Source organism: Pelecanus crispus, chromosome 1 (assembly GCF_030463565.1).
Source record: "Pelecanus crispus isolate bPelCri1 chromosome 1, bPelCri1.pri, whole genome shotgun sequence".
Classification (NCBI taxonomy): Eukaryota; Metazoa; Chordata; class Aves; order Pelecaniformes; family Pelecanidae; genus Pelecanus; species Pelecanus crispus.
Genome location: NC_134643.1, coordinates 137797075 through 137823857, shown reverse-complemented (window position 1 = coordinate 137823857; position 26783 = coordinate 137797075). Strand labels below are relative to the sequence as shown.

The following is a 26783-nucleotide window of genomic DNA, read 5'->3' as shown; positions in this document are numbered from 1 at the left end:
GGTACATATGAAGCATGACAGCTGCTGTTCCTGCTGAACTAAGCACTGGCCACCACTGCTGCTTCAGATATCGTGTGAACAGAGAGGAAGCCCAGTCAGCACAAAATGAGAACCATCGCTGTTATGTCATCTTTAATATTGGGTCCTTTCAAGTTTCAGCAGTGTTCAGCTCTCTCAGCCTCTCTGCCATGGCACATTAGAGAAAGCTGTAACAAGAGGCTGGAGTCACTGAAGCTAAATTTCACACTCGCTGTGTCTAACAGTGTCATGAAACAGAGAGCTGTCAAACAAGCAATCAGTCGTGGGTGTAGAGGCAATTGTATTTTCCATCATAACTGCTGACCTTCTAGTGCTGCTGGTATCTGACCTTGAAGTTTGGATAGTGCTGCTCACTGTCCTTTTAGGACTGTTCCTAAGAGGAAAAGAATTTAGGTGGCTCTTTCTGAAGAAAACCTTCTACTCCCTGAGAGAGAGGTACAAATGTAATCGTGCCCTAAAAATGATATGCAATAGAAGGGAAGATTCACAGAAAGGCACAGTACAAATGGTCTTCCACTGCTGGTCAGTGTGATTTGCAGGGGAAGAGGCCTTTGTGAAATGTGTGGGGAACATGCCCAGGTTTGAAGTTGCTGATAAGTATTTGTCACATCACAACTGAGTTCCCATTAATGCTGCCGGGAAAGAACTGCACTGAGGGAGACTGAAGTTTGTGAGCATATGCATATTCATATTGCGTGATGTATCTGCTGGGCATATCTCACACCCAGTGGTTAGTACCTTACTGCTTTGCAGCTATGTTTTCAGTAATAATCCATAGAAAGTTCTGTAAGGGCTGGTGATATGCTACAAAAACTGTGGCCTTTTTAAAGGCCCAGTTAACAGAAAACAAGTTCCGCAAAAGAGAGTAATTTCAGAATAGGAAATAAGCATGAACTTTAGCAAGTTAAATGTAAAGAATATATAGCAAGTACATAGTAAGTCCACAAAGACTTTGAGGACCAACTTTCTAAGAGCATAAGAACTAATATTAAAACCTTTTTCCAAATACACACTCTAAGGCATAAAAATGATAATTCTTTGCATTGGAAGAGTTTGGGAAGTTCTTATCCTGGAGCTTTTTCTTACGGGAGGTAGGTCCCAGGAAGAGTTTCAAATTTAGTGTCAATAGAAGGTACTTCAGAAGAAATTCATAAAATGAACTGTGGCAAATATAAGGACCAGATAATATTCTCTCAGGTAAGTCAAAGGAACTCAGACAAGAAATTGCCAGACAACCAGCTTATCACTTACAGTGGCCTTAGCACAGGAAGAATAGGTGTGGCAAGTATCAAATCCTTTTTTTCAGAAGAGAATCCGGAGGGATCTGCATAAAAAGTCATTCTAGCACCTCTATGAAGAAAACTGGTTGTGACCGCAACATGAATGAATAAGTATATGGTATAATGACGAAGAGTCAGGGTTTAGGTGTTTTTGTTGTGGGTTTTTTTTTTTTTTTAGGAAAAAATAATGCTTTCTTAGTCTATCAGAGTTTTTTTTTGAAATTCAAACAAGTATGCTTTATATACTATGTTTTTTTCCATAGAACACTTTTGATGAGATTCTTTCCCGATGCTATTAACTGGAAGTTGTCATAGGACAAGAAAGAATGTCATTTCATAAATTAATTAGTGATTAGACATAAGAAAAGGAGGTAGGAACAAATTACTTCTTCCAGAATAGTTGGAGGGGTGCGTTATGAGAATCTGTGCTGGTCACTGTATTAGCAGATGATCTGAAAAAGAGGGCGCTCTGTTCTGAACAAAAGAACAGACAGATACAAACTTGCTCCAGGAGGACTGGTCTCTCTGCTGCTGATTGCTGGAAGGTAGAAAGATATACTAGTAGAAAAATTACCTCACAGATAGGTGCCTGATGCTCTTTCCCTACACATCTACTGGCCACTGCTGGAAATAAGAGAATGAACCAGATAGGCTCTTCATCTGCTTGAGTGCCCCTGCTCTTCAGTGAGCAAACTAGATTTTAGTGTGTTCAAGGCCCATCTATTTTTGCTCTTGGTAACCGAGTTTACTAAGAAGGAGAATCTGAGAAATGAGAATTTTAAAATGCATAATAACAATTGTTTCTGGAAAGTAGCTTGTACATTAACTGGAAAATACTTGGTTCCAAAGTTGATTCTAAAAATTAAGACTGTCCAGCTTGGAAATGGAAATGTACTGTGTGATGTTATCAGCATAACCTCAGCAACTCCAAACTTGATTAGTCACTGAAGGCTTTGTGAAAGAGTTTAGAGAAAAAGCAGCATCAGTGCCTTGAACCATGGGTTCTGAAAAAAGTTATCATCAGGTACCTGCAGAAGTGGAGGAGAACGTGGAGTTCCTGATCACTTCTGAACTTTAGGAATATGCTTTTGTTTTCTGTACTCAGAGCACAGGGACGTCTCTGACACACCTGATGGAATGATTATAAATTCTTCTGTCTCTATGGTCTTTATCACTGACATAAACATGAAACAAGAAATCACTGCAATCTCCATACAAGTCCATGCAATCTTCATATACAGGCAAGCTGTTAGTGTTTTTAACTTGACTTCTTTACTCAGTTACTTGAAAGAAAAAGTCTTTCCTCACTAAAAGTGAAAATGAATAGCGAGTAGAAACTAGATGATTTAGAAAATTATTAAATTTGGGAGAATAAGACAAAACTTGCATATGCAGTAGACTGTAACAAATTTTGCTGCATTTTAGTGCAAACATCCTTATGTTTACTATTGCTTCATTTAATTTTCATTACTAAATTATTGATAACTTGAATGGCCAACAATTCTATTAATATCACCAAAAGAGAAATAAGTAGATATATCAAGGTAAAATGTGCTGCAAAGAGCAGAGTTATAAAATATGGTACATATAATTTATCTTATTATTATACAAGTTCACTCCTAATGTCCTCTGTACATGAGTTCTATTTATTTCCTCTTTTTCCATAATTCAAAGTGTCTTAGATTAACAACCATGCCTGTTTCTAATGGTTGTTAATAATTTTTCAGTTCTAGTTTGAATCATTTTTCAATTTTCTTTGTATTTGCTAGTCAATTTCCCCTCAATTATACGTACTTAACAAAGACAACAGGTACATGTCATAGCCTTTAGATTCTAAAAAAGTATCTAAGCACACTTCACATAATCTAAGCAGCATGAATACTATTTTTTTAATTATCATCATTGGAGCACAAAAACGCTTTCCCAAAGACTCTTTATTTTAATGAGCTGTAGAGCAATCAACAAATACATGCTGAAAATAGATATAAGTGATGATCAAAGTATGCTAGCATAATTCTGTTGATGAAAAGGTTTTATTTCATTACAACACTAAAATATTGGCCCTTGAATATGTTAAGAAGGGAACTGCTCATTAGACATTTGGTGTATTTAATTGTCTTTCCAAGTGTAAATATGTATGTCTCTAGAATATATAAAAAAAAGTAACATTTGTGGGTTGTGAACAGTAATGAAAGGGAGATTTGCAGTGAACTGAGGCAAATATAAGCAACGCACTCATGAGGTGTAAGCTTGAATAGATGTATTGGACAATTAACTACTGTTGATACTATCTCTGTAAGTTTATATCCATGCTTCTTCTAAGTCATTTGTGCTTGTACTGCAGTTCTCTAGTGAAAGTCAAGAGGCCTCTTTAGAGAGCAGCTTCATTACATGTTACAGGAAGAAGATACAATCTAAAATAGAATTTTAAAATTACATTTGAATTAGCATTAATAGAAAAAAAACAGAGATGGGAGCTCATATTAACCAGTAATTATCTTTATAAAAAGTGGCATGCAGATATTGATGCTGGCATCTTGCTGATACTGTGAGTTGCAAGGGAGAACTCTTATCTTGCCAGGAGCCAGGGAAGTGCTGGCAAACAACACATGGTGCTGAGGCAGGGGGAGGATGAGGGGACTGTGCATAGGGGTACTTTCTCTTCCTTTAAGAACTGGACTAATTGAAAGGCTATTGATGAAGTAGTTTCAAGTGTGCCATTAGTTTCCAGGAGGTTAATGAACATAACAGATTTGGACTGAGCACTTTCTAAGCCCTGTTATTAAGTAAGCTTTAAGTGTTCTTAAGTAAGCCCTCATTTTCAATTTTCCCTATTTACTAATGACTGGTATTCTCTCTTACTTAACTACGGTCACAAGTGAGATGATGCATGATCCTTACATGCATTTTTTTATTTCTTCATCCTAAAATTTTTACCAATAAAAGTATAAAATAGGAGGTTCTTTGTTCTTTTCTTTTTTTCTGGGGAATCTAGTGAGTTGTTTCCTTTAGAAAATAAAGATTAAAGTTTCTTGTAAAAACAGGTATTTTCACATGTTTCCTAGTCCCTTACCATACAGCATTCCTTGGCCCCTCACAAACCATCAGGTGTTTCTCCTCACATTGCCCCACTGAGTTTGGGGAATGATGGGTTCTCTCTTTTTCATGAGCAGCAAAGATCCTCTTGTCAGGTGAAGCAGAAACTGAGCCAAGAATTGAACCAAAGGTTGCTGAGTTCTCTGCTTAAAGACCGTCACTTCTCTTTATCTGTGAATGAATTTATTCACTACTCCTCAGAAAGTTAAGCTTTGTACTCATGCAAGACATGGAACAGTTACTGTGCCTTACACAATTTATGTTTTCTGTCCTCTTTGTCCACAGGATAAAACTTGAAATTAAGCATAAGATTCAGGTCCATGTTATGGCAGAGAGTTTGATCCTAACCATCTATGTGTAGGTGTTCAAAGCTGTCTGGGATGCTCTACAGCATCCAATATGTTTCCTCATGTCTGGCATACCTGAGAACTTGAAGAAGACCTTTGCCCATTAAGACTGGCAGCTAGAGCCCAAGCAGGACATGCAAAGTCACCTCAAAAGGCACTGGGAAGAGATTCAGTTGTCCAAAAAGAAATCTGTGGAACCATTTTAAAGAAATGTATACTGACCTTTGTGCTGTGTTTAGATAACTAACCAACACCCTAGTCAACTTCATGTTCAATCCCTTATGTGAATTCAATATCCTTTGTTTACTGACCAGCAGTTAGTGTTCTGCTTATATCTTATCCCTTTAAAACTCTCCATCTGAATTGATTCAATGACACCTCAAAAACAAGTTACAGCTTTTAAACACATTTGAGAATTGCCAGTACAAAAATCGGCAGAGTACCCTGTATATCACACAATTTATCACAGCTGTCTCCCATATCCACTATTTATACACTGGATTCACTAGCCTGTCAGAAGTTGCTTTAAACAAACCAACTAATAATTGGAAATTGTAAATGCACTGACTTGGAATAAGGCTTTACTAGATCTTGTCTTGCTCAGTTAAAAATATCATGCAATATAACAGAATAATGCAATTGAACTGTAGAATTTGAATTAATATTTAGATTTGAACTCCAAATTTCCTCATGATTTGGTGAGCCATCTCATGTGTTTCTAGTTTACTTCATCCATAATTAGTCTGCATCATTTCAGTGAACTATCAGATGAAGTGTGATTGCTTGTGTCTCCTCGGTGAAGTAACAATATTACACTGAGTCTTAGGTCGTTCATCTGCAAAATGTGTATAATACCATAAAGGTATTAGCTGGTATATGGATTCATTAATGGCAGTAAAGCCCCTGTAAAAGTGTGTGTGTGGGAAAGTTTCAAATTTGTAATGCATTCTAAGAAGCTTTATAGCACCTTGCTGCGGAGAGAGGCTGAAAATTGATATAATGGATAAAATGAAGGTAGAAGCCTTCAATGAAGTTAAAAGTAGTCCTATGCAGGCAAAGAGTGCTGTCAGACCTTCAAGATCAGCATAAACTCAGGATGAAATATTTGAAGGAAGCCAGATATACTCTACTGCTTGAAATGCCCCTGTGTTCCAGAGCAGGAAGGTGAGTATGAGGAAAGTTCAGCAAAGAGTCACTGTTCAAGGGTCAAGACACAGGGGTTAGGAAGCCTAAACCCTATCTGGAGATGAATCTGGTGAGGGGTGTGAAGGGCAACAAGAAATGTTTCTTCAAGTGTAGCAGCAACAGAAGAAAGTCTAGGGAAAATATGGTTCCACTGCTGAATGAGGGCAGGGGACCTGGTGACAAATGACATGGAAAAAGCCACAGTACTCAATGCCTTCATTGTCTCAGTCTTTACTGGTAAAGCTGGCTTTCAGGAATGTCAGGCCCTTAAGACCAGAGGGGAAGTCTGGAGCAAGGAGGCTTATCCTCAGTGAAGGAGGAGGTTAGGGAATATTTAAACAGGCTGGGCAAGACTCAAATCCATGGGCTCTGACAGGGTGCACCTACGATTGCTGAAGGAGCTGGCTGACCTCATTGTGAGGCCACTCCTGATTATCTTTGAAAGGTTGTGGTGATTGGGGGAGGTTCCTGAGGACTGGAAAAAAGGAAATGTCACTCCTATCTTCAAGAAGGAAGATCCAGGGAACAACAAGCTTGTCAGCCCCACATCAGTCCCTGTGTACATGATGGAGTAAATCCTGGAAACAGTTTCCTTGACCAGCCTTCTATGATGAGATGACTAGCTTGGTGAATGAGGGGAGAGCCGTGAATGTGATTCATCTTGATTTTACCAAGCTTTTTGGCACTGTCTCCCATAATATTCCCAAATACAAACTGCTGAAGAATGGGCTAGACAAGTGGATAGTCAGGTGGACTGAAAACTGGTTGAACTTAAGCTTAAAGGGCTGTGATCAGAACTGCTGGGCTCTAAAGTGCTGTGATCAGTGGCAAAGTCCATCTGGAGGATGATCTAGCTTGGCTGTCCCTCCTTGCCACCTGTAAGACGCATGGATGTAGGGTATCAGTGCTATTCTGTGACAGCTTGAACTCAGCTGTCCACAGACCTCCAGTGCTCTTGTGACATGTGACACCAGTGCCTCTCTCAGAAAGATGCTGCAAGTCTTGTGACATTGCTCCAAAAGTAGGTAGGTTGTAAGAAGGTAGGCAGGGCAGATTCTGCAAGTGCAGGTCCTGCATATGGCAGATGGGTTTGTGTGGGGTCTGTAACAAGACAACACAGTTTTCTTACCATATGCTGTTGGTGAGTAATGGCCTCAAGTGTAGGCTCCAAGCCTGCACTAGCAATAAAGTGTATGGAGAGAGAGCCTTTCAGCCCATATCCCTCTTCTGGGGCTGTATAGAGGGAGAAAGCATGAAAAGATGCACTACAGGCTGAATTTATGGTGAAACGTTAGCTTAAAGTACCTTCCCAGTATTGGTATCCACTCTTTCAGATGTGAAACTCTCTGACATCTGGCTGACTTACTCCTCCAGATCCGTGCTTTGCTTGCTTGAACTCTAGTGGCATATAAATAATCACATTAGTATTTATTGCTTCTACAGCCTACTATGAGCTCTCTGAGTTTTGTTATTAATTCTTTTAGGTACAATATGCCAAGCAAGCAAGAAACAGACTTCACAAGGAAATTGCCTAAATTGAGGGATTCAAAACAGCACAAAATAAGAAACTGTCAGGTGATCTATCTCCTGTTATAATTTCAAGGAGATTCTAGGTCTAGGACTTTGTTATCCTTGTTCCCTCCAAGGATGATCCGGTTGCTTCTTGCCTGAGGGACACATTGCATACAGAGGGATGCCCTGTGCTGCCAACTCCCAATCTGCTCCTTCTAGTGTTGCAACAGTGGAAAAGCACCCTCCCCCATTTAGTGTTACTAATCTCTGGAGAACAGGACACCTTTTCTTTACTAGCTGCCCAAGAATCACTTTCAAATCTAGATTTTTTTTTTTTCTTTAAAAAAGAAAAAAAAATTCTATTGTAGGTAATACATTCCAGTTCCCTGAGTTTTTCTTAAATGTGTGTTACATTCTAGTGGCTTCTGACTCTGCTTTGGCCTGAAAATACTTCCTAAGCTTCCTTTAGTGCAGTGAAACTACAAAGGTGTTTCACACAGCTGCCCAGAAGCAGAAACCACTCCTTAACAAGCTCTATGGTCAGGCATGTCTTACCTAAAATGGATCCTGACTTTGAGTAAAATAATTATCAACCTGATATATGGATTCAGGATGGGAGCTTCTTCCTGTTAATTCACATGACTTGTTCAGTGAAAATTTTATCTCATGGCTTAACTCACTTCTGACTGTGTTTCAGCAATGTCCTATGAAGACACCTTTATATTATATTTCTTAGATGGATGAGCCTGAGTGAAGATTTGCACTTAGTTTGCTGTAAATAATGTATATTACCCCTACCTGGCATACAGACAAGTGCAAATTCACTACACAAGTCTATACCTGGACAAAATAATTGCAGGTCCTTACAAGATCTTGATAGCCTCTTGGTGTGGTGACAGGCACACAGGATTGTGTGATCCCTAAACATGATTTGTGGGGTGACTGTTCTACCTTGGTTCATACCTTCTTCAGTATGGGCTCATTTGTTCATTTCGGCCACAGTTCCTCTCATCTGCTGTTGGGGGAGAGGATCATTCAAGGTTAGTGGACCCTAGTGATTCCTTCATTAAATGGTCTCTTTGTCATGTCCAAAAAGCTTTCCTGAGGTTCAATATCTGGAAGGAAAACCAGGCAATATAGTTCAGACTAGATTTACAACTCTTAAAACCAGCTCTTAACTTAGTGTACTAACAAGCAATTTTCATCAGGTTGCGTGAGTGTACCATTGCTGTGAGATATTTAAAAACACACATAGTAAATACTCTTCTGTGGGCGCTGGGAGGCAAAGAGAGTTAGATCAGGAAAACTTTGTCCTTGACATAAGTACAATTGTGTTTTGTAGCAGTGGAAAAGCAAATGATAACATGCTTGAAACAACAAAACAACATCTGGAGAAGTAAGAGAAAAAAACAATCAGAAGATAATTTTGAAAACCACACTTTTTGTAAGCTAATTACAAATAGGTAGTCAAGGCAACCAGGGAGGAGCAGAAAAAAGTACATGGGCAGGCCAGGAGGACATGCCACCTGCCACATCATTTGACATGAATTACACTCAGCATACTGTCTTTAAAGACTTTGTAAGGAAAGGACAAAAATCCTGCCTGACAATTTATCTCAGATAAAAAGAAATACATGACCTATCTATTAACAAAAAAACTGAATAGGGTAAGAATCAAGTGAACGTGTTTTTTGTTTTGATCTGAGTGGCCAGGTGATTTCTTGAAGAGAGACCCATAAGCTGAAGCAGAGATTCCTGGGAAAGCAAGCAAATCACCCAAGGAAACTGGTTCTTCCTTGACAAGGCAATGTCCATGTAGGGTAACCTTCAAAGTAGGTGTATGCCCATGCTTTATAGATGAGAATTCCTGACATGAAGACATCAAATTCCACTTTTGGGCCTGGAAGGATGAACACTTTTCACCAGCATATAAAAACTTTGACCGTAGGTGTCTGTTTTATTTAGCAGTTCTTTGGGCTGTTAAACTGTTACCATGTTCAGCTCCACTGTCTTCAGAATCATGGCACTGAAATGCCATCCAGAAATTAGAAATAGACCTGTGACTGAATTTGAGGAACAATTTTGGTTCCTGTGTGCAACATCAGTAGATCATCACTCACTAGAGTATCTCCATTGACAGGTTTTTGGCAACTAGTTAGTCTTCCAGAAGCAGCCAGATAATTCCTGTAGCTAGACAGACTCTACAGCTCTCCTTTACCAAAGTGCCTAAGTATGTTCATTTACCTTTGATTTTCATAGACTATAGAATTAGGCTTACATTTTATGGCTTTCATATGTGTCTTGCTGCACTGAAACCTCACTAAGCTACCACTTTCCGAATTCTTGTGTATTTTACCTATATATTGTCTGTTGATCTGTCAACACATCTGAGGGAAATCCAATAGTTTTCTTCACAGGAAACACTAGGTGTTTTTTCACAGGAACACATGTGCTTAGACACACAGATATATGTGTAGCCATGGAAGAAAATAAAGTCCTTGCAGTGCAGCATCTTGTTGCTGTTGTGGTCCTGAAGGAGGGAGGATCTCTGCTTCTTCTCAAAGATCCTCTCTACTCCATTCTGAAACTACCACCTGAGCAAAAGCTTCTTTAGCAAAACCTTCCAAAACTAAACAGAAAAGGTCATAAAATCCAAACCTTTGGGCCCTGTGACAGTTATTCAGCTGTACTGAATGAGGGACCTCACTATTATTGTTTTTGCTTTTGCAGGATTCCCAGCAGGAGAACTACAAAAGCCTTTCTTTTGGGGAACAGAGTATCCTAGGTAAGTACTGCACCAGGGAATCTCATACACCTGGAAATGAGGAATAACAGAGAAAGGTATTGGAAATACATATAGACAAAGAGGAGGGCATGGAGAAGAAGGCTACACTGCTGAAGGTGACCAACAGGTAGTGCACAGGAATACTGTGTTGTCCTTCTGTAGGGAAAGCTTGGCCCCTGGGTTGTGTGTTCTTCCCTGCTGCACCCTGCTTTTACTATTGAAAAAACAGACTTTGAAAACTACTCCTTTGTGCGATAACTCTTCTTACCCTTGGGAGCTGTATGTGTTGCTGTTGTCTTAAACTGATGACTGATTTCTCACAGGAATTGCTAATTAAGTGCACCTGAGTGGAAGTGTTTCAGTGCAATAGCATGCAGATGCAGCAGTGTGCACATGGCAGGTATTAAAAGGAATTGTAAATCAGGTAACTAAAACTTCCTGAACAGAACTGAATACCCTGAGAAGCCATTTATTACCAGTTTACTGTTCATTTTCTGCTACTATCTAAGATTAACTGTGGGCCTTCGCCTACGCCTGTTGAGGTGCGTGAGAATATCTCCATGTGCATAAGTGATTAGCTGAGCAGGCCCATGTGCTACTGTAGCTGAGAAAGAGTAATTGTGGGTCATATATTTAATTTTGAAAAATCACTGCTTTTGTGCAGTTCAATAACTTTCTATTTTAGGGCAGGTTAAGACCATGAAAAGTTTCTGATGGCAGTTTCTGAAAGTTATTTTGCAGTTATATAAAGCCAGTTACTGGTCAAACATATCATTAATAAATCTTTGTTAAAAAAAATCAAACTTTCAGAACATTTTGGATTTGCTGTCTTCCAATCTGGATGTGTCCTTGTAAACAGGAAGTTTGGCAATCTATGTGGAGAGACACATTCAATTTAGGAACAAATGAATTTGCATTCAGAGAGAATTCTTATGAGCCAGGTGACTTTCTAAGTGGTAATTGGGGATAGAAGAAAGTCCTTTCTTGTTAAGGTGAATTTATTTTCTGCTGTGGTTATTGCAGACCTGTTTCCAGCTTTGCTTTCTGAAAAGATTTCTCTGTACCCTGACCTTCTGCCGTAGCGATAAAATTGTGGTTCTTTCAAAGAATTGTACTTTGCTCATTTCTCTTCTTTAAAGGTTACCTTAGCTTAAATTGGTTTTGCTTGAGTACGTATCAAAATGAAATTTAGTAAACAAATGTAGCTGGTTTATATCAGACAACAGATTTCTTTTGTCCTTGAAATATTCTGGAACTGTTTTCTGTCTGCTTAAAAGAAACAGTGTATGGCACTGGAACAGAAAAATCATCAAAAAGTCATCAGCACTTGCTGGAAAATGGATTTAGCAAATATTTAACATTTAGTGGCGTTTTAGTGTCCAGTTCCAGCATAACCATTATCAACCAGTGGCATCTGTTTGTGTAAGGGGAAGCTAAGTTAGCACACAAAATAAAATACCATTCAAATGCCATCATTCATAGTTTTGAGTCTTCAGTGCCAGATATATTGAAATAGAGACCTCAAACTACCTGAGTAGGTAGCTTTTTTACAGTCCACTGAGCCTCCCCAGTCCCAGAAATCTCCCCGCTAATATGGTACCTGTTGGGCTGCACCTAATCCCCTCCATCCCTGTCCAGCTGTACAACCAGAAGTGAAGGGCATGAACAGAGCTGGGAGCATTTCTGGCAAAAATGTTGTTGAACTGGACAAGATGCTGAAGGGGGTTCACAGAAGCAAAGGCCAAAATTGACCTGAAACTTCACCCCATGTTTTGGAGCTAGGGAAAGCCCTAGGAGTGCCCGGGCACCAACCTGTTCTTTGTCCCTGCCACTCGTGGTGACTAAGAACCTTAGAGGAAAAATAAGATGTATTTAGTAATAGGGCTTATTGGTTCTTCTTGACCTCTTTACATGTTTTGTGCCATTCTTTTTATACTTCTCCAGCTGCAAATGATCCTGTATAACCCCTTTACTTCAGATGTGGAAAACAAGTTTGATATAGTACATTTAGTATGGATAATTATCACTGTGTGCTACACAAGATTACAAATTTGTCACACAAAAGGACGATACTTCCATTGGTGAAATGTGTAATTTTAACCAGCATTTTTTAGTGAAGGTTTGTGATAGTATTTGGGGGAAAAAAAAAAAAACAACCAGTAGGGAAGATTTTTATCATATGCAAATTACCTTGCAGTAAAGAAAAAAACAAAGTGAAGGATTGTCATGGGAGCAGTGGGAATTAAATCATATAATACTTTTTGGGCATGACTGAGATAAGCAATTAGTGTGCTATGGATCATTAGGTCCAGTAATAACATGTTACTTTGAAACCCTCTGCCTTTCTCCTATTTCAATACAATGTGTTAGAAATACTATAAGCTGCTTTGAAGTGTGGCATCTTAATAACTGAAATAATTAAAATCACAAAGAACAACTTAACAAATGAAAGATGTATTTAGTACATCACTTTCCTGCTGCAATATCCACTGCATTTGATATAAAAAATCCCTGAACCTTTCCCAGTGCCATCCCTGTTTCTCCCAGATGCATGGTTATTTGGATATAATGAGGAAAAAATAATTAATTGTCAATCAGGAATACAAAATATTTCATTCTATTAGGATTCTCAGGTACATTAGATCTGAGTGTAGATCATGTCCTATTCCTGTGCAGGTGCAAGGAAATTTTATGACCTCTCTTTTTAAAATGGAAAGGAGATCTGCTTAATGCTTTACAAACTAGAGTCAGTCATTTGCAAGTCTGTTGCATGCCAGTGAAGAATGATTGGAGCTGGCATTACAGAAGACCATTTCAGCCTTTGATCTATTCTTTTTTCATGATGATGCTAAGAGAATAATTTCACCTATAACTTTGTCCTGTTCTCAGTTAGAATACACCCAATGCAGTCAGCTGAAGGAGACATTTTGGAGCCCATATGATGCTAATAAGAGATTTGGTTAGAAGAGTGAACCATCATGATGCTTTTTAAAGTTTTATATAAAACTTGGGTTTTTTTAAAACAAGTAAGAGTTTAATGTTCAGACTTTGGACAACTTTAAGTCAAAAGCGTGCAGGTCTGATTTTTAGTGCCATTCCACACCCCACCACCAGCTAAATAAATAATGATCTTTCCTGAGGTAGAAATCTGTTTGATTCTTCTGTCTTCTGTCTTTGATGCTCATGAGTGTGGACACTTTCTGAGGAAACTGTTTCTTTGTGTTACAGGTCATTAAGCTACGGTGCCATAGGAGTAATTGTTGGTCATGAGTTTACTCACGGATTTGATAGCAATGGTGAGTATTTGTCCATATGTTGATAACTTTATATTTTTTTTAACAGAGTTGACAGATTAGAAAGCTGAATTGTATATGCTTTACCTTTTAATTGTTTTGTTTTTTAACAATGCTGAATTGTGTGAAAAAAAGTATAAAGTTGTATTTTTTTATTTATTTACATGCAATCTTTCTTGTCTGAACCGGATTTTTTTTGGTAAGGAATACCACAAGTTTGACACTTCCTGATCATTTTGAATAGAAACTAAATCAACAAAAGATTCAGAAAAACCTGGTTGGGGGGAGTGGGAAGGGCAAAGGGATAACTTCTGAGTGATAAAAATTACTTCCAAGAAAACTTTTCATTTCAGTTTTTACTTTTTCCAGAAGACAATTACGTACAAATACTAAAAGATGATACTGGAACAAAAGTGGAACAGAAAATGTATTGCAAAATATTAAAAGAAAAAAAAAAAAAAGAGAAAGAAGAAATGGTCTGAAAAAGTCAAACTAACCTGACTAACCTGAAAACCTGGGTGGAGTGGGTCATTACCACTGTCTAACTTTGGCTATCTCAGTAAAGTGCTTTTTAAAATCAGGCTCCTGAGAGAGAAACACAAACTTCTTCCTCCAGGGAGCAATTCTGAGTGTCTGACTGACATCCCACTGTGACTCATTGTCTGGAGAATCCTCTTTCCACTGAAAATACGGGGAGTTTAAGGAACAGCAGGCTTCTAGCTCACTGCCTAACTGAAGCTATGTTGCTTATGTTGCATTACTTTGAATACCTTTTAAAAAATAAAAGGAAACCCCTGTATCCTGTTGGCGCTGCTCCACAACATTTTGCATAAGCAAACACTCCTGAATAGTGGAATGTTTCTTTATAAACTCCCATCTGCCTTACCACTTCCATATCATACAGATTATGGTGTAGCAAGTACACCCACACTTGAGTATATAGTTTGATTTGATAAAGTTGGCTTCTGGAATGGACCTTCATTTGAGTTAATCGTTAAGGCATGGTTAAGAGGCGCTGCTACAGAGGATATTACAGCACTTGAGTACTGGCTGATTTTTTCATCCTGCAGTGTGATGTGGAGGACCTGGACTTAGTCTTCAGTGCTGAGCCAATGTTCCTAAAAGTCTGGCAGTCAGGTCTTATATAGCCTTTTGTTGTGGAAAGATAGACACAAGACATGTTAGGACTTTTTTGAGAGCAAGTTTAGGTGCCCATGTGGATGCAGCTTTGCTCTGTGATTTGATTCTTCATTATGGCTGCAGGAAAGAGAGGTAGAGAGCAGCCAGTAGACATGATACCAAGTACTGAAGATATTTTCTTTCATCTTTTTATTTCTTTATTTTTTCCCTGTCTGTTGTCCTGTTCAAGATGACAAATTCCCTAGAGATGTCTTTATTTCTATATTTGGAAGGTAAGAGCCTGGGCAAGAGATAGTTGTCTGGTTAGGGAAGCAAACTTAGGTTCCTCTCTGACCAGCTGGAGACATGATGGAGATTAGATATTCTCCTACAAATGAGAGGGAGCAGGGACCTGAGGCTGAATCTTCCATCAGCCATTGCTGTAACCGTCAGCCTGGGGAATAGGATGTATGTATTCTCCTTCTTCCATGAATAGGGTTCAAATGTTCTGGTTTTGCTCCAAGGCAAAAAACGAAAACTTCAGAAGTTTCTGTGAAATGGATTTTTTTTCAAGTGTATAATTAATTAATAATAACTCAGTTATCGTCCAGTTTGCAGAATCAAAGACATATGGGCTGAGGTTGAAAAATACAATTATACTTACAAGAAATCTCATATGTCTCTTGCATTATGTAATTATAAAATGTACTATAGCACTCATTAGTCATTACTGTTTTTTTCTGAAAATGGATATTGTGACAATAAGTAGAATGTCAGTTTGTCACCACTGACTTGAGTGGGATCAAGATTTTGCGCATCAATCTTATCCATTTTGTACACACACTTGCATGAGTACATTTACCTCTCATTTCTGTGCAGATTCCAGAACTGAAAAAGTATGGGGTTTTCTTCTACAAAAACATTTGTTCTCTTTCTTTCTTTTTTAAGGTCGGAAATATGACAAAAATGGAAATTTAGACCCTTGGTGGACAACTGACTCTGAAGAAAAATTTAAAGAGAAAACAAAATGCATGATTAATCAATACAGCAATTACTACTGGAAAAGAGCTGGCTTACATGTATGTAAAACACCAGTGATTGAAAGCAGTAGTGCTTTAAGGTTGGGGTTTTTTGGTTGTTTTTTTTTTTTAAGTTTTTTTTTTATTGGGATATTAGGCTACCAGCTTCATTTCTCACAACAAATCTTTTTTTTTGGAGTGAATAATTGTGATAAAAATTGTCTGTCAGATTTGATTAGTCCAGTCAAATACCACTATCCACAGCCTGGTGACAGGGTTAAACTACTTCTTCTCATCACATCATATTGGAATCAGAGGAAGAAGATGAAGCCACTCAGCAGGGCCTATCTAATTACTCTGAGCATGTTAAATGTCTTCTGAAGATATGTTCCATAATGAAAACTGAGCAGCCACTCTTTTTAAAAAGAAGACTATAATAGCATGTTTTATAGATTCCTTTAGCAATTCCGCCTGTTATTTATTACAGCTATAAAATGGATGCATAAACCCTACTTTATTTCACATTCATTCAACTCTTTCTATTTCTTCCACGTATGCACGCAGACCCAATTTGTATCTCAAATGAAGGAAGTATGATAGCAGTAGCTCATAGAAAAGGACTGAGAAAGAAAGTGCAAAGGAATGGTTTCTGTTTCATTGTCTATCAGAGTTATGGGCTTGCCTGAAAATTTGAACATTATGTAAGTGTCCAAAATGAAGGATAAATAAGACAAATCCCAGACCTTCCGAAATCAATAGCTAAAATTCCAGTAATGTTGGCTGGGACACGATTTGAATCTTAATTTTCAGGAAAAAACACATGCCCCACCCCCTACTCAATTCTACCACCTCTACTTACATTTTAGAATCAGAAATACAATTACAACTTGGCCTTTCAAAGAATAGAAAGGTCACACTGAATGCTTAGCAATAATTTTAGCACCTTCCCCAGGCTGTTTGTATTAGTCTCAGAGATAACAAGGCCATGCTGTAGTCCAGTCTGAAGTCCAACAACTCAGAGCTGAAGTACTTCATATGAGCTAATTTACAAATAAAAATTCTCAGGCTCATTGTCGAATATCTGTAGGACAAAAACTGTCAATACAAAAATGCCACTTAAAGAAGGTCATTAAAACCTTTCCCAAGGCTGTGACTGAGCCCTTCCCATGCTCCTGCCATTGGCTTGGCCATCCCCCTTACCTTCTACAGTGTCTCTTGAGATGGGGTAGATCTGAATTTCCCTCCAGTGTAGTTATTGCCTTTGGAGTCCGTGGATGGGCTTACTAGAGAGATCCTGTTACCCACAGCTTTGTCATCTGTAGGGCTTTTTCCTCCTATTTCCGTGGGATAAACTAAAGCACTTTTCAGATGATACAAGAAGAATCTTGGTATTTTCTGCCATATTTTATAGCTTCTGTATGAAGAGCTATGCATACAGAGAGCTTTTTTTTGCCTGCCATTTACATCAATATTTGTATATTCTGCAGGTTTTTCATCCCTGTATGAATATTTTACATGGATCAAGAAACCTATTTACTCTTCTTCTTTCTCATTCAGTTTACAATAAAAATATCTCCAGAAAAGAAGCATAATGAAAGAGACAAATGGATGTAGAAATAGCTTCAGAGTGCAGTAATCACATAAAATCATCTGATCAAATAAAGGGCTTATCATGGTCCCTGAGCCCTGTCATGAACTGTCTGTACAGAGTAGTCTCAGAAACCTGACCTGAGATCAGCAGAAAAACTTCTTCTACTTATTAAAATGACCTGTAGCCCAAATGCCACTGCTTTGTTACTCTCATCTTATGCTCTAAATCAGTCTACTTTACAAGCCCATTTCAAGAAAAATGTGTGAGTAGGTAGACCAGAAAAAAAGCCAGCTGATGTGTGTGCATGTTCCCTGGTGTCCCACCATCTTTCCTCCTAAAAACCTCTCTCCTACCTCCATCTCCAGCCTCTTGAGGGGAGGGAGGGCTGGAAGGAAAGGGGTGCACTTTCCTCTACTGCTCCCATTTCTCCTTTGTTACACCCTTGGGTGTATCTTGCATCAAGCAAGATACCTTGGGTTCAGTCAGGGTGCTCATCTGTACTGAGTGATGGGGCTGTGCACACCTAGCTGGGTATCCCCTAGGTCCTTTTACCTCTTCTCCCCCATTTTCCCTGCTTTTACCATCCTGAAACTAAGGTGGGTCCTGACTCCAACCCTCCTATACTCATCCCTGCGACATGGGAGAGCCTGTTATCTGAGGATTTGCAGGACAGCATTGACCTTGAGAGGTCTCCTCAAAAATGTGCTTAATTACCTTGCTCATTCGAGGCATAGTAGATAGTAAAACTGCTTAATTACAAATACAGTTTGATAACACTAAGACCCTGGTAGGTTAGGTGATCAGAGATAATGCTGCTCTTGCAGAAATGAGGGTTTCTTCATAATGATATTGCACTTGGTAATACCAGGAGACTGGCTTTTTCAAAAAGTTTAGATAGCACTGCTTCTCACAATATATTCTTGTTGCTATTGCTCTTGCTCTTGGAATCAATACTGGGGAAACATGTCGTCAATCTTCTTTGCAGATATTTTTAGAGCACTGAATATACTATCAATTTCAATTCTGTCTCTGACAGTTATTTTTAATTACGCTGTATTATGTTATGACTTAAAAGTTGTTTTATCATCCCAGTAGTGTATAAAGAGTTATGTAGAGAAACAGATATAACCTTTTAGATAAAAGTTTAAGAAAGGGGCTACTGGATCTCACATGTAACCAGAGCAAAACAGTCTTCAGGGGAAAATTATTGATGTTCAGATCAAAGATCAGGGACTGGATTCTTGAGTGCATTTTATCTACTACATTTTGTGCTACAGAGATCTAGTACCAGAGCCAGGATAACTCATCACAGAGAATTGTTTACTGACAGTTTTCACATTGAAACCCAGTTTTCTTAACCAGAGATATGATGGTTGAAATTGGCTGAGGTCATTCTTGCCTTGTGTTATTTTTTCCCCTGTTCCTTGAAGTTGATCAAGAAGGAAGTTCAGAAATGGGTCAAATGACTGATGTTCTTTCATTCTGCCAGGTGAAAGGCAAGAGGACTTTGGCAGAAAACATTGCAGATAATGGAGGTTTGCGAGAGGCTTTCAGGGTAAGTAGATGAAAAATATCTGAAACATAGCATTATTTTAAAAAGAAAAAAAAGAAAAAGCTCTAAGGCACTTTGAATCTCTTTCTTATCAGGCGTACAGGAGATGGATTGCAGAAAAGAGGGGAGGGGAAGAAGAGCCCTTACTGCCAGGCCTTGAGTTCACACACAACCAGCTTTTCTTTCTGAGTTATGCTCATGTGAGTAGTACAAATGTGTTTCAAGTCCCTATTAACCTGCACAATGTACAGTGCAGAGATGAGACTGCTTCTTTTCAACAGTCTACACCAGCCAAACCCAAACTTTTAAGGGTATAAGCAGAGACTTCTTCTCCCATGACTGTTATTTCTTTTCTCTTTCTTTGCCCTCATCTATCTAGTCATGGTTCCAGAACTGCTGAAATTATTCTTGGTTTTGCACAGTGTTGTCATGGCAGCTCTCTTTCTTCTTGCTGCTTACCTCCACTGCAAGGCTCTTCTTGCACATTATTGACTCCTTAACCTCTTTCTGTTTTAGCTTCCCGGTTTTCTGGTGCTTGTCATATGCAGCAGCTCCTGACTGCTTCCACCACAGACTCCTGTTGGAAATGTAGCATCACTATTTGTTACTGAGTATGTTGGTCAAGGAAACTAAGCAGCAGTGAAGAAAATCTTATTTTTTCCCATCTTTGTTTGCTGTACACTAAATATGGTGTAGTAAAACTTTGATAGGGGATGTGAAGTTTTTTTATAAAAACCTGTAGAACAAGGGAGAGAATGAGAAATTATTTATTTGGTTAAGAGAGTTGGGACAAACTCCCTATATGAGGAGTAAAAGTTGGGCTATAAAACTTTGTGCACCAGTTGAAGGAATGATTCATCTAAAACTGAAGAAACAGAACCCAATGCAACCAATGCAACCAACCCTGGCTGAAAATCATTGCTCTGCCAAGAGTCAGTGTAGTAGTGTATGGCTTTATGGCCACTTAAGTTTGACAATATTGACCAATGAAAAGACTCCAGTTCTGTCATTTATGCTGAGCTGAGTTTTACACTGTGTCAGTTTTTCTCCAGGAAAACTTTGAAGCCACTGGAAGATCTGGAGGTCTTACAGGACTGCTGCAGGCATTGTACGTCCAGTGGACTCTCTGAGGGGAGGCACATGCACAGTGAGAATAGTGTATGCCAGGTACCCTTGAGCTCAGCTTGTTTCCACAGAGCTTAAGACACTCAACAGACTCACTCAAACTGCAAGGGCTGTCTTCAACCAGACAAAATTGCATTGAAGTTCACATATCCTATGGGCAGCCTGTCTGTGCTGGTTTTGCCTGGGATAGAGTTAATTTTCTTCATAGTAGCCAGTATGGGTCTATGTTTTGGATTTGTGCTGGAAACAGTGTTGATAACACAGGGATGTTTTAGTTACTGCTGAGCAGTGCTTACACAGAGCCAAGGCCTTTTCTGCTTCTCACCCCACCCCACCAGTGAGCAGGCTGGGGGTGCACGAGGAGTTGGGAGGGGACACAGCTGGGACAGCTGACCCCAACTGACCAAAGGGATATTCCACACCATATGACGTCATGCTCAGCACATAAAGCTGGGGAAAGAAGAAGGAAGCGGGGGAAGTTCCGAGTGATGGTGTTTGTCTTCCCAAGTAACTGTTACACGTGATGGAGCCCTGCTTTCCTGGAGATGGCTGAACACCTGCCTGCCGATGGGAAGCAGTGAATGAATTCCTTGTGCTGCTTTGCTTGCGTGCGCAGCTTTTGCTTTACCTATTAAACTGTCTTTATCTCAATCTATGAGTTTTCTCACTTTTACCCTTCTGATTCTCTCCCCCATCCCACTGGCAGGGAGTGAGCGAGTGGCTGTGTGGTGCTTAGTTGCTGGCTGGGGTTAAACCACGACACTGGCTTAAAGGATTTTGTCGATAAGAAACATTCAAGACAGGGGCTTAGGTAAGGTAGGGGCTGCTTAAATGAGATTTTTCATGCAGTGGATACTGTATAAGAGGGATTATTTAATTGTGCAAATATTCTCTCTACCCTGTTTTGTGGTCAGTTACAACTGGGTCAAGTATTGTATTAGGAATAGTGAATTTGGGACCACTGATGGAAACTTGAAAAATGTGTAATTTCAAAAGAAACTGACATTCCAACATGGAACAAATGTATCAGATAATATAGCTGCAATTCTAGGGATGATAAGCATCATTACATGTACCTTTTATACACATTACATAGCTTCGAGACCAAGAAGTATGCTTGGTAATTATTAAGGCATGAGATGCTGTAGCACAAGCTGCAAAGCAAGCTACAATTATAGAGAACCTCAAAAAAAGAATGAGTAAAGTGGCTATGATTAGACGATGGGAATGAGTGGGTGGAGAATAACAGTGGGTGGAGACTGGATCCATTAAGGGGTTTGAAAAACAAGAGAATATACTAACAGAAAACTGCAAGTTAGCAAAGGCGAAACAAAATAGGAGTTTGTGGTGTCTTTCTATTTCATGCATTCTGTAAGTAATAGGCATCTTAAGAACAGTGACATTACATTCTACTTTACTTCCAAAGTCATCCCAGACAACGTGCCTATTTCTGCTTTTTATCTTTTATTAGGTAAGATGTAACTCCTTTAGACCAGAATCTGCGAGAGAGCAAATATATATTGGAGCTCACAGCCCTCCTCAGTTCAGGTAGTGCAAATAATGTATTTACTCGGTATACATACAGAATCAATCACTGTAGCAGACAAGTGCAGAAATTTAGCATGTTAAGAGGGGTTTAAGAGCAAACACAAAATCGGACTGTGCTCTTTGGCTTAGATTGAAATGGAACTGTTTTTATTAGCTTACCTTTCACTATTACAAATGCTCTTCTGCAAAAATGAGGGGCTTTTATCTACCTTCAAAAGCAGCTGAACCAGAACACATTCTGATCCCTGTGATGTTCTATAATCATAGCCTGAGTATCTAAAATGTCTAATCTATCACTTCTTTTCTATGCAATTGTACTTTAGAAAACAATGACTATTAGGAGGGTCCTTGACTTAATCTGCCTAAGTTAATTAAAAGCTTTAAAGTGAGTATCTTGAATTATATTGATAATGCAAAGCAAAACACGCCCTCTAAGTTCAGCTCAAGACTGAACTCTTAGTTGCCCTTCAAGAGACACTTTGCTTGAAGGAGCTGTGGTAGCCCAGCTGTAGCGTCGTGTCTGTGTCCTTGCCCAAAGGGCTTCCCACAGGCTTTCCTAACCACAGACACTCCTGAACCTCAAGAAGGAAAGGCTGGAAAAGGAGGAAGGTTTAAAGACTTCGTAAGAATTAGGAAGCCAGAGTTTATTTCTCTGCTTCTCCACAGAGTTTGTGTGACCAAAAGCAAGTCGTTTTCTGTTGGGATTCATGTTGGTTGTATTTACTTAACTAAGAATTGTGTGTTTGTCCTCAGTCAAATGCTACATTACCTCTGTGTTTGGGGAAAGGGTGTTAACTCCACCAGCTGATTCATAACGGAGGTGTCTCCAATACATGGGATTAGTTGCCTTCTGGAGATTCCTACTGCTTTCTGTTGACTAAAGAGGGAGCTGGGATCCCACCTTCTCCACAGCTAAATTTAGGCGATATGAGCCCCACTTTGCCTCAGTTCTCTCTTAGTAAAGTAAAAATAGCAACACTGCCTTCACAGGGGAGTTGTGAGGTTGCTTCATAGGTACTTTGACATATTCCCTTGACACGGCCATGCCAAAGCTGAAGATACAAACATGGCATGCATAACACACCTTGGGCTACTTATAACCAGAATGGGTTAAGAAATAATGGAACTGGAAACACGATGACACAAATTAAATGTAAGCTAGCATTGCAGACATTTATGCTTGTTCTTGGTAGACTTCTGTACTCTGCATTGAAACCTGCACTACTGTACCTTTGCAATACCTGTTACACCAGCTAGCTAGGGTAAAACTACTGCAGTATGCAAATCGGCATGCCTTTTAACGATTGAAAGTACATCATGACAATGAGGACAGGAGTATCAGGCCCATCTTTAGCCTACAGAGCAACATATTTTTAGAATTCCTACTCTTGTTAAGATTTTGGTAAAATAGCCATCTCTTGCCTTTTAAAGTCCTCAGATTTATTTACCTATATGTATATTTATATATTCTGAATCATTACATAGATACATTTTCATGAGATGGTGCAAATTACAAAACATACCAGGAAGCCTGTGGATAGAGAATTCATGAAGAAAACTCATGAAGGAATCAGGCTAAGAAAGAAAATTCCAGAGAAGATTAGAAGAATTTGGGGTCTAGAAAATACAGACAAAATGTTTTCCTAGTTTTTGTGTGAGATACTCAGAACAGGCTTCTGTTTCAGACCTGAACAGAAACTGTGGTGCTTGTCTCTTCTTGGAAATCATATCAACTGGGCTAACAAAGTGTACTATTTCCCCCAACTTTGCTTCATTTATGTCCCAAGACCATTATAACAGCATTACAGCTAGTTTCAACATTGACAGCTCTTGCTATCCAAAAAGCCCAAACAGCCCTTTTTTAAGTAATTATAAAAAATAACTATAAAAGATGATAGAAATGAGCAACACGTATCCTGAGCATAGGTGTGTGCATCTGAGCTAGTCACCCCAGGTTCTCTTCACAGTCAAAAAAGAATAGGCATTTTGAAATTGTACATGTATATATATGTAAATATATATATATATATGTAATCCTGCTGTAAGCAATAAATTTGGATTGCTTAGACTCTGCAGGTACATCTTTCTATTGACAGCCAAGGGAGCCCAGGGTGATCCGTTCAGGGGAAGGTGTCTCTAATGTAGTTCAGTGGGATGAAGTCCAGACAGCCCACTCTGATTCCACAGTTAATGTGTGGCAATATCAAACCATGGGTAGAAAAGTCACATGCATGGACACAAAAAGATCTTTTGCTGGCTAGATTCTGGTTTTATTTATTTTTAATTGGCAGATTTTCAGTATTAGCATGTGTCTTCACTATTTTTGAATGACGATTTCAGAGTGAAATCCCTGGCATGGCAGGCAGAACTCCCACCAACTTCAGCAGCAGTTCTGCATGACCAGCTTTTGCTGTTCTGGTCCCGGAATATGTATTCGCAATGTTTTTACAGTAAAGCTGTGTATCTTTTTTGAAGCCTAACATAATTTTGCAATTCTCCCTATAAAACTGACCTTTAGACATTTTTGCACCAGCTCACTGCTAATTTTCTTACCCACAGAAAGTGTAATCAATGTAATAAGAATGTTTTCCACCATGCTGAGCTACGCTGAGAAGCTGATTGTCTGCAATGGAGAAAAATGCCTTCCCACTGCATAAGAAAGAGAGTGGAAAGGCATACAATTAATATCTCAGTAGATACTTTTCTGCTTTTAACTCAGGATGCTGTTTACTTTAATACAATTGAAAATTTCAGGTTAGTAAATTCCAAGATACTTAAAAGCATCGGAAAAATCAGCAAACACCACAATCCCAATCTAGCAATGGTAAAATAATAATTTCTGACAGCATGAAATAATACAGACATGAAAGCAGGAGCCAAGGATGGCTGCATACAAAGAGCGAGCTCTTCCCCTATGCCTGAAGGTGCCAGTCTGGGATGCAGACACATCGTCCAGCTTGTGTGAGGCAGGGGTGTGCTGCTCTTTCAGTACCCACCACCTGTGGTGGAAGCCAGAGAGCTTGGGAGCTGCTCAGGGCAGAAGCCTCAGAAAGTCTATTTCCAAACTGCCAAAAGAGCTGAGATGCTCACTGGTGTAAAGCTGAGCTGGCCAGTAAGAGAGGCTCTGCCTGCCCCCGCCCCCCACCAGCTTCAGGCTGCAAAGTCCCAGGGAGCCAGCGTGTGTGGGCGTGTGTATGTGGGTGGGCAGAGGGTGTTGTGACTCGAAGCCGGCTGGCCTGAGCCAAATCAAATCACTTCCAGCACAACAACATGCCTACATGCTCCTGCCTGCTGGACTGCAGCAGTTTGGCAGCTGCTGGAAGAAGAATTCCACCATGCATGGCTATCGCTGATCCACCTTTGCTGCCAAGGGTTGGATTAGAAAATGGTTCTAAATGACATAGTATCCACAAAAGGCAATTGGTTTTGGCTGAGTTTCTAGCAAAGTAAGATGCTTCTCAAAGCACTGAATGAAACAAGATTGTCTTCACATTAACTTTAAATGGGAGTTCTTCTGAACTTTTTGGTTTTATTTGTGGAAAAATGATATGGGAAGCCTGAGAATTCAACCTGCAGTGAGCACACTGAAACACTTACAGGCCTGTAGTATTTAACAGAAGGCAATCTGCATGTCGATCACTTTTCTCTTTGCAGAGTTATTGGTGCCATGAGCAACTTTGAAGAGTTCCGTAAAGCTTTCAATTGCCCAACAAACACGACGATGAACCGAGGGGCAGAATCCTGCCGGCTGTGGTAGATGTCCCTTCCAGGTCTTCTGTCGAGAGAGGTCTGCAATGTGAACTGCCGCACCTGAGCTCAAGCCCACTGCTAGAGTTTCAGAATAATGTTCTGCAATCTGGAGAGGTGTTACTTCAAATCATCTTTCTTATCCATGCTGATAACATGCATGGATCTAATCACTCTCTATCCAGAGCATAGAAACTTTTGAAATAGGAGGAGAGGATAGGTTTTCTTTACTAATAATTAAAAAAAGGAACTCCTTTTATCCATAAAGCTACTCCTGTTAATCTGCAGTTGCATTGCTGTTGATCAGTAACTGCCATTATCAATTCTAATTCCTGATTTATAGTTGAGCAAGAGGTAAATGCTAAAAATCCAGTTTTAATCTATTGCTCTGCAGGGGTATTATGCAGAATGCTCCCACACAAAATTCATTCTTTCTGGATGAAGAAATTCATGAGACCTACTATAAAGCCATCTCTGATCTGCTGTGTGATACAGCATTTTCGTAACTTAAACTGTTGCTGCCCAGCATGCCATAAATGATGTTGCATGATGTAAAGACACAAGACTTTATACAAATTCGGTTTAATATGTCAGATTAGTGCCTCAGGTTTTGGAACAGTTTCAAGCTGAGAAAGCACCTCATGGTTTCCATCTGCTAGGACTAAACAGAAAGGATACTTGTCAGATCCTGGCCTTTTCTAATTTTAGAACAGCTTATGATAAAAATCAATGTATGGTGAAAATCGGAGGCTTGCAGGGGGAATTACCAGCACCATGATGCTCAGAAATATTACAGCACTTATTCCTTTTTACAGTGTGGGCAGGTTTTTTTTTCCCAAGGGGTGATTTTTACCTTGTGCTGAAGATAGCTTCACCTACATTTATTTTTAAGCCTGAAATACTATACCAGTTTTAAGTTAGGGATTTCTTAGTGTCTGGGTCTTACAGAGGAATGTAAGTAGTGTGCATGTTTGTCCTCATATTCTGGACAGGGCAGGGTGACTTGTGATTTTAAGGAAAGAAGACTATGTGACTGAAAAACAGAGTACCAGCAGCATTTGACTTGTCTGGATAAAAAGAGAAATTCAGGAGTAGAGGACTTTTAAATATGTGCAGGCCAGTTGAGTTTTTCACTTGATATCTAACAATATTCATAAAAAACTTTTTATTGCAGCAGAAAAACTTTAACACATCACTATTACTAAGGGCGGAAAAGCCAAAACAGCCCTTTCTTCCCCCATGGAAAGATAGATATTTAACTGGTATTTATTTATACCTTATGCATTAATTCATTTTTACGTGTTGGAATTGTTTCAAATGGAGAGAGAGTTTCTTTAAACTGATTTAATTACTGCAAATCTATATAAGTCTCTATGTGTATATACTTTTTTATATATATGCAAAAAATACATAAATTCTTCTATTTGCTTACATTTTATTTTATCAGTATAGAAATGTTAGTAGGATAAACTTTTTTTACAAGGATTGGTCAAATATTTTCCAACAGTCAAGGAGGAGGAAGGTTCAACTGAAGCTAAGTTTTTG

General features: G+C 39.2%; 1 protein-coding gene across 1 annotated transcript in view; it reads left to right on the top strand.

Moving 5' to 3' along the window:
• The window catches only part of PHEX (phosphate regulating endopeptidase X-linked), a 109068-nt gene extending 83820 nt beyond the window's left edge, over positions 1–25248 (top strand). The window contains exons 16-22 of the mRNA XM_075720467.1: positions 10190–10244; positions 13473–13540; positions 15605–15735; positions 18756–18821; positions 18914–19018; positions 21415–21491; positions 25146–25248. Coding sequence (XP_075576582.1) covers positions 10190–10244; positions 13473–13540; positions 15605–15735; positions 18756–18821; positions 18914–19018; positions 21415–21491; positions 25146–25248 — 605 coding nt within the window. The remainder of the gene's footprint in view (positions 1–10189; positions 10245–13472; positions 13541–15604; positions 15736–18755; positions 18822–18913; positions 19019–21414; positions 21492–25145) is intronic.
• Positions 25249–26783: the final 1535 nt, after the last annotated feature.